The 16,209-nt window shown below is 40.7% G+C and overlaps 1 protein-coding gene across 1 annotated transcript in view; it reads left to right on the forward strand.

Moving 5' to 3' along the window:
* The window catches only part of LOC128057592 (ATP-binding cassette sub-family C member 4-like), a 194,550-nt gene that overhangs the window by 12,280 nt on the left and 166,061 nt on the right, over nt 1-16,209 (forward strand). The window contains 4 exon segments of the mRNA XM_052650041.1: nt 2,311-2,400; nt 4,033-4,196; nt 5,494-5,619; nt 6,820-7,069. Of these exon segments, the coding sequence (XP_052506001.1) occupies nt 2,311-2,400; nt 4,033-4,196; nt 5,494-5,619; nt 6,820-7,069 (630 nt within the window).

Raw genomic sequence — 16,209 nt, forward strand, 5'->3', positions numbered from 1 at the left:
AAGTTCAGGCCCCACCTCTTGATCTCTGGTCCTGGGAAGAAATCAGGTTGGGTGTTAGAAATGTGATGGCTACTAAGCTCAGAGCCATGGTTTGTAATTTTGAGTGATTTCATGGGGGTGTATCGAATATAAAAATGACTTGTCACTTATTTACCTTTCCACAATTTTGGAAAAATTACTTTTGGCTTTTGATCATTGATTTTTTAAAAAATTGTGGTAAAATACATGCAACATAAAATTCACCATTTTAACTCTTTAAGTGCACTATATAGTGACATGAAGTATATTCACATTGTTGTTGTGTAGCCATCACTGCTAAGAACTTTTTCTTCTTCCAAAACTGAACCTCTGCACTCATTAAACACTAACTCCCCACCCTCCCCTCAGCCATCACCATTCTACTTCTTCTCTGTATGAATTTGACTATTTAAGGCACCTCATGTAAGTGGAATCATGCAATGTTTGTCATTTTTTGTCTGGCTTATATCATATAGAACAATGTCTTCAAGTTTCATCCATGTTGGAGCAGGTGTCAGAATTTAATTCCTGTCTAAGGCTGAATACTATTCCATTACAGATCTATACAACATTCTCTGTATCCAATCATCTGTAATGGACATTTGGGTTGTTTCTGCCTTTTGACTATTGTGAGTAATGCTGCTATGAACATGAGTGTACAAATATCTATTTAAGTCCATGCATTCAGTTCTTTTGAATGCATTTCCAAAAGTAGAATTGCTGTGCTATATACTAATTTTATGCTTAATATCTTGAGGAACTGCCATACTCTCTTCCATAATGGCTGCATCATTTTACATTTCCACTTCATCAGTGACTTTTCTGTTTAATGTGAGCAGTAAATGAAAAGTTTTTATGAAATGTGACATTTTGTTTGGATCCGTGGCTTCAGTTGATAGTCTGTTGAAACAGCTCAAGGTGGTCTGTTCAAGTTCCTCAGACCTTTAGGGCATTTTTCAGAATTTTTTTAACCAAATAAAGGGATTGTACAACTTAGGCTGTATATTTGTAAATTCAGCAGACCAACATTAAGAACACAGATTCCTCACAGGAGCAGTGTTTTGAACATTGTACTCGCTTACTTCAGAATGAGGGAACTAAGACCAAAGTATATGGAATGATGTCATATTTGGAATTAATGACTGATTCCATATTTATAGTTCAAGTCCCCTAATGTCTTTCCTTCAGGTAACCTCAACACTCTCTTCTAATTGGGCTCAACTTTACTTTAGTTAAGTCAAAGCTATGGTTTTTCCAGTAGTCATGTATGGATGTGAGAGTTGGACTGTAAAGAAAGCTGAGCACTGAAGAATAGATTCTTTTCAGCTGTGGCATTGGAGGAGACTCTTGAGAGTCCCTTGGACTGCAAGGAGATCCAACCAGTCCATCCTAAAGGAGATCAGTTCTGAATATTCATTGGAAGGACTGATGCTGAAGCTGAAACTCCAATACTTTGGCCATCTAATGCAAAGAACCAACTCATTGGAAAAGACTCTTATTCTGGGAAAGATTGAAGGTGGGAGGAGAAGAGGATAACAGAGGATTAGATGATTGGATGGCATCACCAACTCGATGGATTTGAGTTTGAGCAAACTCTGGGAGTTGGTGATGGACAGGGAAGCCTGGTGTGCTGCAGTTCATGGGGTCAGAAAGAATTGGACACAACTGAGGGATTGAACTGAACTGAACTTGTTTTAATTGGCTTCTAAGCTAAAAATTCTTTGGAAGGAATGATGCTAAAGCTGAAACTTCAGTACTTTGGCCACTTCATGCAAAGAGTTAACTCATTGGAAAGGACTCTGATGCTGGGAGGGTTTGGGAGAAGGAGGAGAAGGGGACAACCGAGGATGAGATGGCTGGTTGGCATCACTGACTCGATAGATGTGAATCTAAGTGAACTCCGGGAGTTGGTGATGGACATGGAGGCCTGGCATGCTGTGATTCATGGTGTCACAAAGAGTCAGACATGACTGAGCAACTGAACTGAACTGAGCTGAAGTCTAAAGCTACACACTTTACATTTTGAGTAGGTCCATGTTCATTGAGAAGCAGGATGGGGTATTTTGCTTCTATCTCCTATGCCTCCCTTTGCTGTCCTTGTGCACGGGGCTGCTGCCACTTTGAGGAGAGGAAGAATGGAAAAGTGTCCCTAGAGCCTTGCTCTCAGGGGCCATCCTGCTCATCCTGACACCACATAAGTCCCCAGGGAAACACGCTTCATTTTGTTATGTTCTAAGAGTGACTTGGTATCACTGTAGGAATCCAGTTCGCTGTTTCTTTTTCTTATTTCAGGCCCTTTGCCTGAGAAGCTCAGTCATGGGGAAGACCACCACAGGCCAGATAGTCAATCTGCTGTCCAATGATATGAACAAGTTTGATCAGGTAAGCTGCCCCTGAGAGATCCTCTTCCATTTTCCATCCTTATTGGATTCAGCTTACTGGGATGCCAGGTGTCCAGGTTTGGTGTCAGCCAGTGTTCTGTTGGGGAGTTCTCTTAATCCAACTCTCATTTCCTTTGTGTGCAACTTAGATGTAATAATGTGTATTGTCCTGTGGATGAGAATTTTGTTTTTTCTGAGGTTGCCTATAGCACAATGACAATAATAAGTAAGCAGCAGTGTTCTTGTGTAGTTTGGTTAGTGTCCCTGGGGATTCTCCTGAAGTGGACTTCTTGACACGTGGTGTGGGTGTTGCTGAACAGTCTTCCTCTTCTTCTGAATGATGAAGGCCTGGTGGGCTGGGATTATTCTTTCCCATGTGCCCTCTTCAGTGCCTGCTGCATAAGGAGCCTTCAAGGACTATGCCAAGTGGGTGGTCCCCAGACAGACACCACCTACTCCCTGCTGCCCACCCCCCACCACAGTCTTTTTTACACTTAAGAAATAGATCGCATTACCCAGGGCATTATTGCTATTGGTCAGATCATTTTTTGTACTAGACTACTTCTCTTTCAGTTATTTATTCTTGAAACATGAAGTAAGGTTCCTACTTACTTTTAGGGCTGAAAGAAGATTTAGTTTCTTCCTTGGAGAAGCCACAGCCTGTCAGGGAGATAAATAGACAAGTAGTTATTGAAGAGCATGGTGCATGCCATAAAATAAGCTTTCCTGGGATGCTGGGTAGAGATGGAGGCTAAACTTTGGGGCATAGAGATTTTGGGGATGCCCTGAGCTCATCTGTTGTGTAGACAAAAATCAACATCATTCTTCAGTGCTGCTGGTCGGGTTCTCCCTGGATGTCCCTTAGGTTAGCCCTTTGATGCCCTGGAACAGCATCATCTGGGGTGGATGCTTGGGTTTCTTCTTTAGCAGGTTTAAAACCCACTGAGATGGTGACTGCAACCATGAAATTAAAAGACACTTACTCCTTGGAAGAAAAGTTATGACCAACCTAGATAGTATATTCAAAAGCAGAGACATTACTTTGCTGACTAAGGTCCATCTAGTCAAGGCTATGGTTTTTCCTGTGGTCATATATGGATGTGAGAGTTGGACTGTGAAGAAGGCTGAGTGCCAAAGAATTGATGCTTTTGAACAGTGGTGTTGGAGAAGACTCTTGAGAGTCCCTTGGATTGCAAGGAGATCCAACCAGTCCATTCTGAAGTAGATCAACCCTGGGATTTCTTTGGAAGAAATTATGCTAAAGCTGAAACCCCAGTACTTTGGCCACCTCATGTGAAGAGTTGACTCATTGGAAAAGACTCTAATCCTGGGAGGGATTGGGGGCAGCAGAAGAAGGGGACGACCGAGGATGAGATGGCTGGATGGCATTACTGACTCGATGGACGTGAGTCTGAGTGAACTCCGGGAGTTGGTGATGGACAGAGAGGCCTGATGTGCTGTGATTCATGGGGTCGCAAAACGTAGGACACGACTGAGCAACTGAACTGAATTGAACTGAGATCATTTCTATGTAGGTCCATGTCTGTTCCTTCAGAGCAGATTGTTTCTACACTGTGTACTTACTAGTTTTGCTTTTATATCATCCTAAGAAGACTTGTCTTTCTCTTTTAAGGTAACAATGTTCTTGCACTATCTGTGGGTGGTGCCACTGCGGGCTATCATCTTGACCGCCCTGCTCTGGATGGAAATAGGAATGTCATGTCTTGCTGTGATGGCAATTCTTGTTGTTATTCTGCTTTTGCAAAGCTGCATTTGGAAATTGTTTTCGTCACTCTGGTAAGAGAAACACTGGTTTAAAAAATAGGTGATATGTTTGTGGTTTAGACCCTTCTGGCTTAGCCAGTGGATGTTCCAGCCTTAAACTGATCACTGATTTCAAAGCAGAAAAGGTTATGGCATTTGCTCTTTCCTCACAGCTAACTTCTAAGGTGCTATCGGTAAAGCGTCTGCCTGCAATGTGGGAGACCAGGGTTCAATTCCTGGGTCAGGAAGATCCCCTGGAGAAGGAAATGGCAATCCACTCCAGCACTCTTGCCTGGAAAATCCCATGGACGGAGGAGCATGATAGGCTACAGTCCATGGGGTGGCAAAGAGTTTGACATGACTGAGCGACTTCACTTTCACTTTCACCTGGATATGTAGTGTCCTTAAGCAGAATTTACCTATGTCCAAGTTTTTTAAACATTATTCAGTAGTAGTAATTTTATAGGCCTTTTTCTAGCTACATATATTTTTGTTATGCTTGTGTTACAGCATTTTTAAACATGTGTGTTCTTGTCTTGTTTTTAATTCCGTGATTCCATTAAGTTATAAGCACCCCAAGGGCAAGGCTGATCTTAATTAAATATTAACTTTATAAAGCCCCACAGTCCCAGCAGCATATATGATAGAAAAATGACTGGTGATGAAGGGCATAATGGTGATGAGTTAGACTTGAAGCTGGTCCCAGAGGGTTGGAAGTGGGTTATTGTCCAGGTTGTCAGGTGATGTTGATGAGGGAGATGATGTGCTGTATGAAGCTAGTTGAGTTATTTTATATATATGTCTGCATGTGCCTTTATGTGCGGTATTTTTCTCTATTCGGAATTTCCTTTCCTCTCTTTGCTATGGAGTGATGTTCCTTATCCTTTGGGGCCCTGTTCCAGTGCTACGAGGTCTCTGAAGCTTTACTTGCTCTCTTTCCCCAATGGATTTAATAGTCCCATCTTATCTGCTCCCCAGCACTTTACTCCTTTTTTATTACAGCACAGACAGTATCTTCCTGGTAGATTCCTTTCTGCCTTCCCTGCCCAACCACGAGGACGTCCTTGGGCAGAGGGTTTGTATCTGACTCATTTCAGGTCTTCCTATCAGATGCTGCAAGTTCTCCAAGTTACTACCTGAATTAGGCTGAAAGATTGACTTCCTAGCTTCTTTGTCTCCATTTGCACTTTGAGTAGGACCTGCCTGTGTTGTTATCACAAAAGAGCTGTAGGGAATCATTGATCCCTGGTCCTTCCCTGTGCCCCCTGCTACTGCTATGGGATGTTGGGTTGTGATCACTAAGTTTCGTCTCTCATGTTTGTCCCCTCAGGAGTAAGACTGCAGCTCTCACAGACAACAGGATTCAGACCATAAGTGAAATTATAACTGGCATCAGAACAATAAAAATGTATGCTTGGGAAAAGTCATTTATAGATCTTATTACCAGTTTGAGAAGGTAAGTTTTTGTATATATCTCACCATATTTTTGTTTATTTCCTATTTTTACAGAGTGAATTTAGAAATTGTACCAAGTTTTATATGAAAGGGGAGTTAAATACTACCCACCCCTCGCATATGGCAAGACGGTTAAGTGGAATAGTGGAGACAACCATTTAATCTGCTCTTTTTTTTTAATTTAAATTTATTTAATTGAAAAAATATATATATACTCTTATATAGAAATGTAATTCCTAAAATTTCTTTATACCGCAAATCCCAAATAAGCTATGACTGTACAATGTTAGTATCCGAGAAGGTGATATTTAAACTATAACTAGAATTTTTGTTGATGGAGCACAAATGGGGAGATCGTAGAGATTGGATATACATGTATCTGGCCAAACTTTAAGAATCAGTATTCTTCATTCGAAATGGAGCCATAAAAATACTATTTTGGTGGTGGGGAGGGGGGGGGCTTTGCTTTGTGTTTGTAGATGTTTTCCCCATCTTTCATTTAACTGTCTAAGGAGTGTTTATATTCCAGCACAGGGTGCTGGGAATTCTCTGGCAGCTCCCTGTCACCTCTCACTTTGCACCTTTGTTGGGGCCCTTCTCTCTGCTGGGGATATACTCTCATCTTCGTTTTTCTTTGGCTTCCTCCAGCTCTGACTGACTCCAGCTTATTTTCTAAGGGTCGATCCACGTCCATGTGACTTGCCCTGACTCCTCTGCTCTGGGTTACATGCCTTTGCTCTGTACCTCATGGGGGCTGTGCTGACTTCCTCTGTCTAATGTCTTGGTGTCTCACAATTTTTGGAGAAAAAGAGACAATCTTTTTCTCTTCCCCCAATAGCTCATAAGCTCCTGGAGGGGGCAGGCTGTGTCTTCCCGTTATCAATGAGGAGCCTGGCACAGGATTGTAGTTACGAACGCTTGTTGAATGAATGTTCAAACTCGGTCTGCTTGACTCACAATGTCTGAAAGAGTGACACTAAGCCTCTTTTTAGGTGGGAGAGTGAAGTGGTGATGAAATGTGTGGTCCTTGGATCAGGGAAGACCACTGGGTAGGCACTGTGTAGTGTTTCCATGATATGAGGGATAGTTTATCTTAATCTGTGTCCACTCCCTAAAAAGGGACCACTCACACAGGGCACTTGAATCCATGTCTTTGATGTTGATGCTTGTTTTAAATAATATGTCCTACTTTGTTTTCCAGGAACGCAAGTTTCAAGATTCTGAGAAGTTCCTTCTTTAGGGGCATGAATTTGACATTATTTTTCGCTGTAAGCAAAATCATGATTTTTGTCACCTTCATGGCCAATGATATCCTTGACAACCTGATCACAGCCAGCCAAATATTTGTGGTGGTGATGCTGTTCGAGGCTCTGCGGTTTATGAGCATCCTCTACTTCCCCATGGCCATTGAGAAGGTGTCAGAGGCCGTTGTCAGCATCCAAAGAATCAAGGTTTGGTGACAAATAACTTTCTTTAGTTACAGGTGAATTTTTGTAAATTGCTTCCTTTTATGTGGTGTCACCGTGTTTTGGTTTGATGAGACTTAACTCTCTCAGTGCCAAAGCTGGCAGTCATTCCAAAATATCGTATGTACTCCCCTCTCTTCTTAGATAGAGTCTGCTGCAAACATTAAAATACCACTGCTCATTTAGGGGTGTAAATAGCAGTGACACAGGGCTCATGATGTACCAGTGATGTCTGCAGTAGGATTAAAATGCCTAATAGTAAGAGAAGCAAACAGAGTGCATCTCCTGTGCTATCTGGAACAACTAGGCAGTGACTGTGCTCAGTCCTGGGGTGACTAGATTCCTCTCCGTGCCAGGAGGGGAGGAACTTGCTGAAACCTCCCTGCTTCTTGGTCAGGAGAATAGCCTCAGCTTCACTTAGTTTTCTGTGTTTAAAAATGGGTTCTGTCCTCCACAGATGCTTTTTTGTTGTTTTCTGATCTCTGCCTTTTTGTCCGTGTCCTTTTTAACCTACTGTCTAAGCCTTTCTCTACTCCCCTCTTCCTCTGAAACTTGTGATTTCCACCATACCCATGGTATCCTTTTTTTAACGAACTGTCCCTAAGTAGTCAGGGACAAATAATTTACATCACCAAGACAAGGGCCTGGCACGCAATAGGCACTGAAGTGTCTCTGTCTAAAATGAAGATTAATTGGTTCTGTGAGGCAGCCTGGGCACGAGCTTGAGTGTCTAGACTTTATTTTCCTACTTTTCCACAATAATGGATGGGACAGTACTATATCTCTAGTAAAGTTAGATATCCCTGGGTGTGATTGTTTTTTTTTTTTTGTTTTGTTTTGTTTTGAAATGTTTAATTTTACTTTATTTTACTTTACAATACTATATTGGTTTTGCCATACATTGACATGAATCCACCATGGGTGTATATGCGATCACAAACATGAACCCACCTCACACCTCCTGCCCCACAACATCCCTCTGGGTCATCCCCGTGCACCAGCCCCAAGCATGCTGTATCCTGCATCAGACATAGACTGGTGATTCAATTCCTACATGATAATATACATGATAGAATGCCATTCTCCCAAATCATCCCACCCTCTCCCTCTCCCTCTGAGTCCAAAAGTCCACTATACACATCTGTGTCTTTTTTGCTGTCTTGCATACAGGGTCATCATTGCCATTTTTCTAAATTCCATATATATGTCTTAGTATACTGTATTGGTGTTTTTCTTTCTGGCTTACTTCACTCTGTATAATCGGCTCCAGTTTCATCCATCTCATCAGAACTGATTCAAATGTATTCTTTTTAACGGCTGAGTAATACTCCATTGTGTATATATACCACAGCTTTCTTATCCATTCATCTGCTGATGGACATCTAGGTTGTTTCCATGTCCTGGCTATTATAAACAGTGCTGCGATGAACATTGGGGTACATGTGTCTCTTTCAATTCTGGTTTCCTCGGTGTGTATGCCCAGCAGTGGGATTGCTGGGTCATAAGGTAGTTCTATTTGCAATTTTTTAAGGAATCTCCACACTGTTCTCCATAGTGGCTGTACTAGTTTGCATTCCCACCAATAGTGTAGGAGGGTTCCCTTTTCTCCACACCCTCTCCAGCATTTATTGCTTGCAGATTTTTGGATCACAGACATTCTGACTGGTGTGATGTGGTATCTCATTGTGGTTTTGATTTGCATTTCTCTAATAATGAGTGATGTTGAGCATCTTTTCATGTGTTTGTTAGCCATCTGTATGTCTTCTTTGGAGAAGTGTCTATTTAGTCCTTTGGCCCATTTTTTGATTGGGTCATTTATTTTTCTGGAATTGAGTTGCATAAGTTGCTTGTATATTTTTGAGATTAGTTGTTTGTCAGTTGTTTCATTTGCTATTGTTTTCTCCCATTCCGAAGGCTGTCTTTTCACCTTGCTTATAGTTTCCTTTGTTGTGCAGAAGCTTTTAATTATAATTAGATCCCATTTGTTTATTTTTGCTTTTATTTCCAGAATTCTGGGAGGTGGATCATAGAGGATCCTGCTGTGATTTATGTCAGAGAGTGTTTTGCCTATGTTCGCCTCTAGGAGTTTTATAGTTTCTGGTCTTACATTTAGATCTTTAATCCATTTTGAGTTTGTTTTCATGTGCGGTGTTAGAAAGTGATCTAGTTTCATGCTTTTACAAGTGGTTGACCAGTTTTCCCAGCACCACTTGTTAAAGAGATTGTCTTTATTCCATTGTATATTCTTGCCTCCTTTGTCGAAGATAAGGTGTCCATATGTGTGTGGATTTATCTCTGGGCTTTCTGTTTTGTTCCATTGATCTATATGTCTGTCTGTGTGCCAGTACCATACTGTCTTGATGACTGTGGCTTTGTAGTAGAGCCTGAAGTCAGGCAAGTTGATTCTTCCAGTTCCATTCTTCTTTCTCAAGATTGCTTTGGCTATTTGAGGTTTTTTGTATTTCCATACAAATCTTGAAATTATTTGTTCTAGCTCTGTGAAAAATACCGCTGGTAGCTTGATAGGGATTGCATTGAATCTGTAGATTGCTTTCAGTCGTTTACTCATTTTCACTATATTGATTCTTACAATCCATGAACATGGTATATTTCCCCATCTATTAGTGTCCTCTTTGATTTCTTTCATCAGTGTTTTATAGTTTTCTATATATAGGTCTTTAGTTTCTTTAGGTAGATATATTCCTAAGTATTTTATTCTTTTCATTGCAATGGTGAATGGAATTGTTTCCTTAATTTCTTTTTCTACTTTCTCATTATTAGTGTATAGGAATGCAAGGGATTTATGTGTGTTGATTTTATATCCTGCAACTTTACTATATTCATTGATTAGCTCTAGTAATTTTCTGGTGGAGTCTTTAGGGTTTTCTATGTAGAGGATCATGTCATCTGCAAACAGTGAGAGTTTTACTTCTTCTTTTCCAATTGGATTCCTTTTATTTCTTTTTCTGCTCTGATTGCTGTGGCCAAAACTTCCAGAACTATGTTGAATAGTAGCGGTGAAAGTGGGCACCCTTGTCTTGTTCCTGACTTTAGGGGAAATGCTTTCAATTTTTCACCATTGAGGATAATGTTTGCTGTGGGTTTGTCATATATAGCTTTTATTATGTTGAGGTATGTTCCTTCTATTCCTGCTTTCTGGAGAGTTTTTATCATAAATGGATGTTGAATTTTGTCAAAGGCCTTCTCTGCATCTATTGAGATAATCATATGGCTTTTATTTTTCAATTTGTTAATGTGGTGAATTACACTGATTGATTTGTGGATATTGAAGAATCCTTGCATCCCTGGGAAAAGCCCACTTGGTCATGGTGTACGATCTTTTTAATCTCTTGTTGGATTCTGGTTGCTAGAATTTTATTGAGGATTTTTGCATCTATGTTCATCAGTGATATTGGCCTGTAGTTTTCTTTTTTTGTAGTATCTTTGTCAGGTTTTGGTGTTAGGGTGATCGTGGCCTCATAGAATGAGTTTGGAAGTTTACCTTCCTCTGCAATTTTCTGGAAGAGTTTGAGTAGGATAGGTGTTAGCTCTTCTCGAAACTTTTGGTAGAATTCAGCTGTGGGCTTTTGTTTGCTGGAAGATTTCTGATTGCAGTTTCAATTTCCATGCTTGTGATGAGTCTGTTAAGATTTTCTATTTCTTCCTGGTTCAGTTTTGGAATATTGTACTTTTCTAAGAATTTGTCCATTTCTTCCACGTTGTCCACTTTATTGGCATATAATTTCTGATAGTAGTCTCTTATGATCCTTTGTATTTCTGTGTTTTCTGTTGTGATCTCTCCATTTTCATTTCTAATTTTATTGATTTGATTTTTCTCTCTTTGCTTCTTGATGAGTCTGGCTAATGGTTTGTCAATTTTATTTATCCTTTCAAAGAACCAGCTTTTGGCTTTGTTGATTTTTGCTATGGTCTCTTTTGTTTCTTTTGCATTTATTTCTGCCCTAATTTTTAAGATTTCTTTCCTTCTACTAACTCTGGGGTTCTCCATCTCTTCCTTTTCTAGTTGCTTTAGGTGTAGAGTTTGGTTATTTATTTGACGTTTTTCTTGTTTCTTGAGGTATGCCTGTATTGCTATGAACTTTCCTCTTAGCACTGCTTTTATAGTGTCCCACAGCTTTTGGGTTGTTGTGTTTTCATTTTCATTAGTTTCTATGCATATTTTGATTTCTTTTTTGATTTCTTCTGTGATTTGTTGGTTATTCAGAAGTGTGTTGTTCAACCTCCATATGTTGGAATTTTTAGTAGTTTTTTTCTGTAATTGAGATCTAATCTTAATGCATTATGGTCAGAAAAGATGGTTGGAATGATTTCGATTCTTTTTAATTTATCAAGGTTAGATTTATGGCCCAGGATGTGATCTATCCTGGAGAAGGTTCCATGAGCACTTGAGAAAAAGGTGAAATTCATTGTTTTGGGGTGAAATGTCCTATAGATATCAATTAGGTCTAACTGGTCTAATGTATCATTTAAAGTTTGCGTTTCTTTGTTAATTTTCTGTTTAGTTGATCTGTCCATAGGTGTGAGTGGGGTATTAAAGTCTCCCGCTATTATTGTGTTATTGTTAATTTCCCCTTTCATACTTGTTAGCATTTGTCTTACATATTGCAGGGTTCCTATATTGGGTGCATAAATATTTATAATTGTTATATCTTCTTTTTGGATTGATCCTTTGATCATTATGTAGTGGCCTTCTTTATCTCTTTTCACAGCCTTTGTTTTAAAGTCTATTTTATCGGATATGAGTATTGCCACTCCTGCTTTCTTTTGGTCTCTATTTGCATGGAATATCTTTTTCCCGCCCTTCACTTTCAGTCTGTATGCGTCCCTTGTTTTGAGGTGGGTTTCTTGTAAGCAGCATATAGAGGGGTCTTCTTTTTGTATCCATTCAGCCAATCTTTGTCTTTTGGTTGGGGCATTCAACCCATTTATGTTTAAGGTAATTATTGATAAGTATGATTCTGTTGCCATTTACTTTATTGTTTGGGTTCGGGTTTATACACCCTTTTTGTGTTTCCTGTCTAGAGAATATCTTTTAGAATTTGTTGGAGAGCTGGTTTGGTGGTGCTGAATTCTCTCAGCTTTTGCTTGTCTGTAAAGCTTTTGACTTCTCCTTCGTATTTGAATGAGATCCTTCCTGGGTACAGTAATCTGGGCTGTAGGTTATTTTCTTTCATCACTTTAAGTATGTCTTACTATTCCCTCCTGGCCTGAAGAGTTTCTATTGAAAGATCAGCTGTTATCCTTATGGGAATCCCCTTGTGTGTTATTTGTTGTTTTTCCCTTGCTGCTTTTAATATTTGTTCTTTGTGTTTGATCCTTGTTAATTTGATTAATATCTGTCTTGGGGTGTTTCGCCTTGGGTTTATCCTGTTTGGAACTCTCTGGGTTTCTTGGACTTGGGTGATTATTTCCTTCCCTATTTTAGGGAAGTTTTCAACTATTATCTCCTCCAGGATTTTCTCATGGTCTTTCTTTTTGTCTTCTTCTTCTGGGACTCCTATAATTCGAATGTTGGAGTGTTTCATATTGTCCTGGAGGTCTCTGAGATTGTCCTCATTTCTTTTAATTCGTTTTTCTTTTTTCCTCTCTGATTCATTTATTTCTACCATTCTATCTTCTATTTCACTAATCCTATCTTCTGCCTCCGTTATTCTGCTATTTGTTGCCTCCAGAGTGTTTCTGATCTCATTTATTGCATTATTCATTATATATTGACTCTTTTTTATTTCTTCTAGGTCTTTGTTAAACTTTTCTTGCATCTTCTCAATCCTTGTCTCCAGGCTATTTATCTGTCATTCCATTTTGATTTCAAGATTTTGGATCATTTTCACTATCAATATTTGGAATTCTTTCTCAGGTAGATTCCCTATCTCTTCCTCTTTTGTTTGGTTTGGTGGGCATTTCTCCTGTTCCTTTACCTGCTGAGTATTCCTCTGTCTCTTCATCTTGGTTATATTGCTGCGTTTGGGGTGGCCTTTCTGTAATCTGGGAATTTGTGGAGTTCTGTTTATTATGGAGCTTCCTCACTGTGGATGGGGTTGTATCAGTGGCTTGTCAAGGTTTCCTGGTTAGGGAGGCTTGTGTTAGAGTTCCGGTGGGTGGAGCTGGGTTTCTTCTCTCTGGGGTACAGTGGAGTGACCAGTAATGGGTTATGAGATGTCAAAGGTTTTGGAGTAGCTTTGAGCTGCCTGTATATTGAAGCTCAGGAGTGTGTTCCTGTGTTGCTGGAGAATTTGCATGGTATGTCTTGCTCTAGAACTTGTTGGCCCTTGGGTGGAGCTTGGTTTCAGTGTAGGTATGGAGGCATTTGATGAGCTCCTATTGCTTAATGTTCCCTGAATTCAGAGGTTCTCTGATGTTCTCAGGCTTTGGACTTAAGCCTCCTGCTTCTGGTTTTCAGTTTTATTTTTACAGTAGCCTCTAGATTTTTCCATCTATACAGCACCAATGATAAAACATCTAGGTTAAAGATGAAAAGTTTCTCCACATTGAGGGACACCCAGAGAGGTTCACTGAGTTACATGGAGAAGAGAAGAGGGAAGGGTAGTTAGAGGTGACTGGAATGAGATGTGGTGAGATCAAAAGAGGAGAGAGCAAGGTAGCCCGTAGTCACTTCCTTATGTGCGCTCCATAGTCTGGACTGCTCAGAGGTATTTATGGAATTATACAGGGAAGAAGAGAGGGAGGAAGTAGACAGAGGTGGCCAGAAGGATAAGAGAGAGGAATGAGAAGGAGAGAGACAAATCTGCCAGTAACCAGTTCCTTAGGTGTTCTCCACCATCTGGAACACACAGAGATTCACAGAGTTGGATAGTGAAGAGATGGGGGAGGAAAGAGACAGAGGCCACCTGGTGGAGAAAAAGGAGAGTCCAAAGGAGGAGAAAGTGGTCAAGCCAGTAATCTCGCTCTCAGGTAAAATTGGGTAGTGAAGTTTGGGTTTTTAAATGTACAAAATTGACAACAAAAACCGAAGAGCAAAGATTAAAAATCTAGAGAAGATGTTGGATTTTCAAGAATACAATATTAAAGAAAAGAAGCAGAAGGAAAAAAGAAAAAAGAAAAAAAAAGCCACAAGAATTATTAAAAAACTTCAACCACAACCACCTAAAGACTATATATGGTGTTTGTCTTAAAAAAATAGTCTTTTTTTTTTCAAAAGTAATAGTAAGTTATAGAAATAAAAATTAGAGGAAAAATAGAAGACTTAACAATTTAAAAAAAAAGTTAGGAAAGAAAAAGCAAGAAAAAAAGAAAAAAAAAGAGGGGGAAAAAAAAAAGGCAAAAAAAGGAATGATTGTAAAAATAGTAAAGATATATCTGGCCCTTCTCTGATGTTGTGGGCAGTGTGGGGTCACTTCCAAGGCAGTTCCCTCTGTTTAACTTCATCTGTTTGCTTGTTTTTTAGGCTCACTAGTTCAGTCGCACTGTGGTGAGGAGGGGGATGCTGCAAACAAATGGCACTGTCGTGTGCACACAATGTCTCAGCCCCGCTGGACCTGTCCCTTCTCTCGGCGCACAAACCGCTCCGGTTCTACGATGCTCAGCCGGGAACCGTCTGAGGCCAGCCCTAGGCTGTGTGCACCTCCCCGGTCTAAGCCACTCAGGTTCGGCGCTCAGGTAGCCCTCAGAGGCTCAGATTCGGTTGGGACTGCGTTTTGTGCCCCTCCCAGGTCCAAGTAGCTCAGGAGTTTGGGGAGCACGGTTGCTGCGACTTGTTGCCTTTTCTGTCTCTGCTGCTCAGTTTTCTGGGTGTACCGCTGGCAGCCCCTTGTGAGGCAGATGGTGACTGTCCAGCACCCCCAGAAGTCTTAGCAAAGAAGCCTGCTTGCAGTTTGGTAGGTAGAGTCTCTCTGGGGCTGCAATTGCCCCTTTCCAGCCCTTATGGCTCTGGCTGCCTGTCCCCAGCGGGGGATGGTCTGCAGCCGGCTATTTTCGTTCCATCCTTTGTTCTGTGCGTGGTCCTGGCGGTGTCTTATGTTCGAGCTTTTCTCGTGGTAGCTATCCCACAGTCTGGTTTGCTAGCCCAAGTTAGATCGTTCTGGTTATGCATGGGGCGTTCCTGCCTGGTTCTTACAAATCTCTGCAGCCCGCGCCTCCCGCGCTTCCCTGCCCTGCCCCCACTTGCTAGTGGCAGATGCAGGCATCTGTGCTGCTTTTCTGCTGGGCGAGTTACTGTTGGGCTTGTAATCTGTTGGTTTTAATTATTTATTTATTTTTCCTTCCTGTTATGTTGCCCTCTGTGTTTCCAAGGCTCGCTACAGACTTGGCAGGGAGAGTGTTTCCTGGTGTTTGGAAACCTCTCTTCTTAAAATTCCCTTCCCGGGACAGGCTTCCCTTCCCAGGACGGAGCTCCCTCCCCACCTCCTTTGTCTCTCTTTTCGTCTTTTATATTTTTTCCTACCTGTTTTCGAAGACAATGGTCTGTTTTTCTGGTTGCCTGATGTCCTCTGCCAGCATTCAGAAATTGTTTTGTGGAGTTTGCCCAGCGTTGAAATGTTCTTTTGAGGAATTTGTGAGGGAGAAAGTGGTCTTCCCATCCTATTCCTCCACCATCTTAAGACCACCCTCTGATTGTATTTTATTTTGGAGTCCTGTCATAAAAGCTGAATTTTTTAATGATGCATTTTTTATATTTTAATCAGTTCTAATGAGGTGGATGAAACTAGAGTCTATTATACAGAGTGAAATAAGCCAGAAAGAAAAACACCAATACACTATACTAATGCATATATATGGAATTTAGAAAGATGGTAATGATAACCTTGTATGCAAGACAGCAAAAGAGACACAGATATATAGAACAGTCTTTTGGACTCTGTGGGAGAGGGCAAGGGTGGGATGATTTGGGAGAATAGCATTGAAGCATGTATAATATCATATATGAAATGAGTCCCCAGCCCAGGTTCAATGCAGGATACAGGATGCTTGGGGCTGGTGCACTGGGATGACCCAGAGTGATGGTACAGGGAGGGAGGAGGGAGGGGGTTCAGGATGGGGAACATGTGTACACCCGTGGTGGATTCATGTTGATGTATGGCAAAACCAATACAATATTGTAAAGTAATTAGCCTCCAACTAAAATAAATTTATATATAAAAAAAAAC

The sequence above is a fragment of the Budorcas taxicolor genome, chromosome 12 (genome assembly GCF_023091745.1).
Source record: "Budorcas taxicolor isolate Tak-1 chromosome 12, Takin1.1, whole genome shotgun sequence".
Classification (NCBI taxonomy): Eukaryota; Metazoa; Chordata; class Mammalia; order Artiodactyla; family Bovidae; genus Budorcas; species Budorcas taxicolor.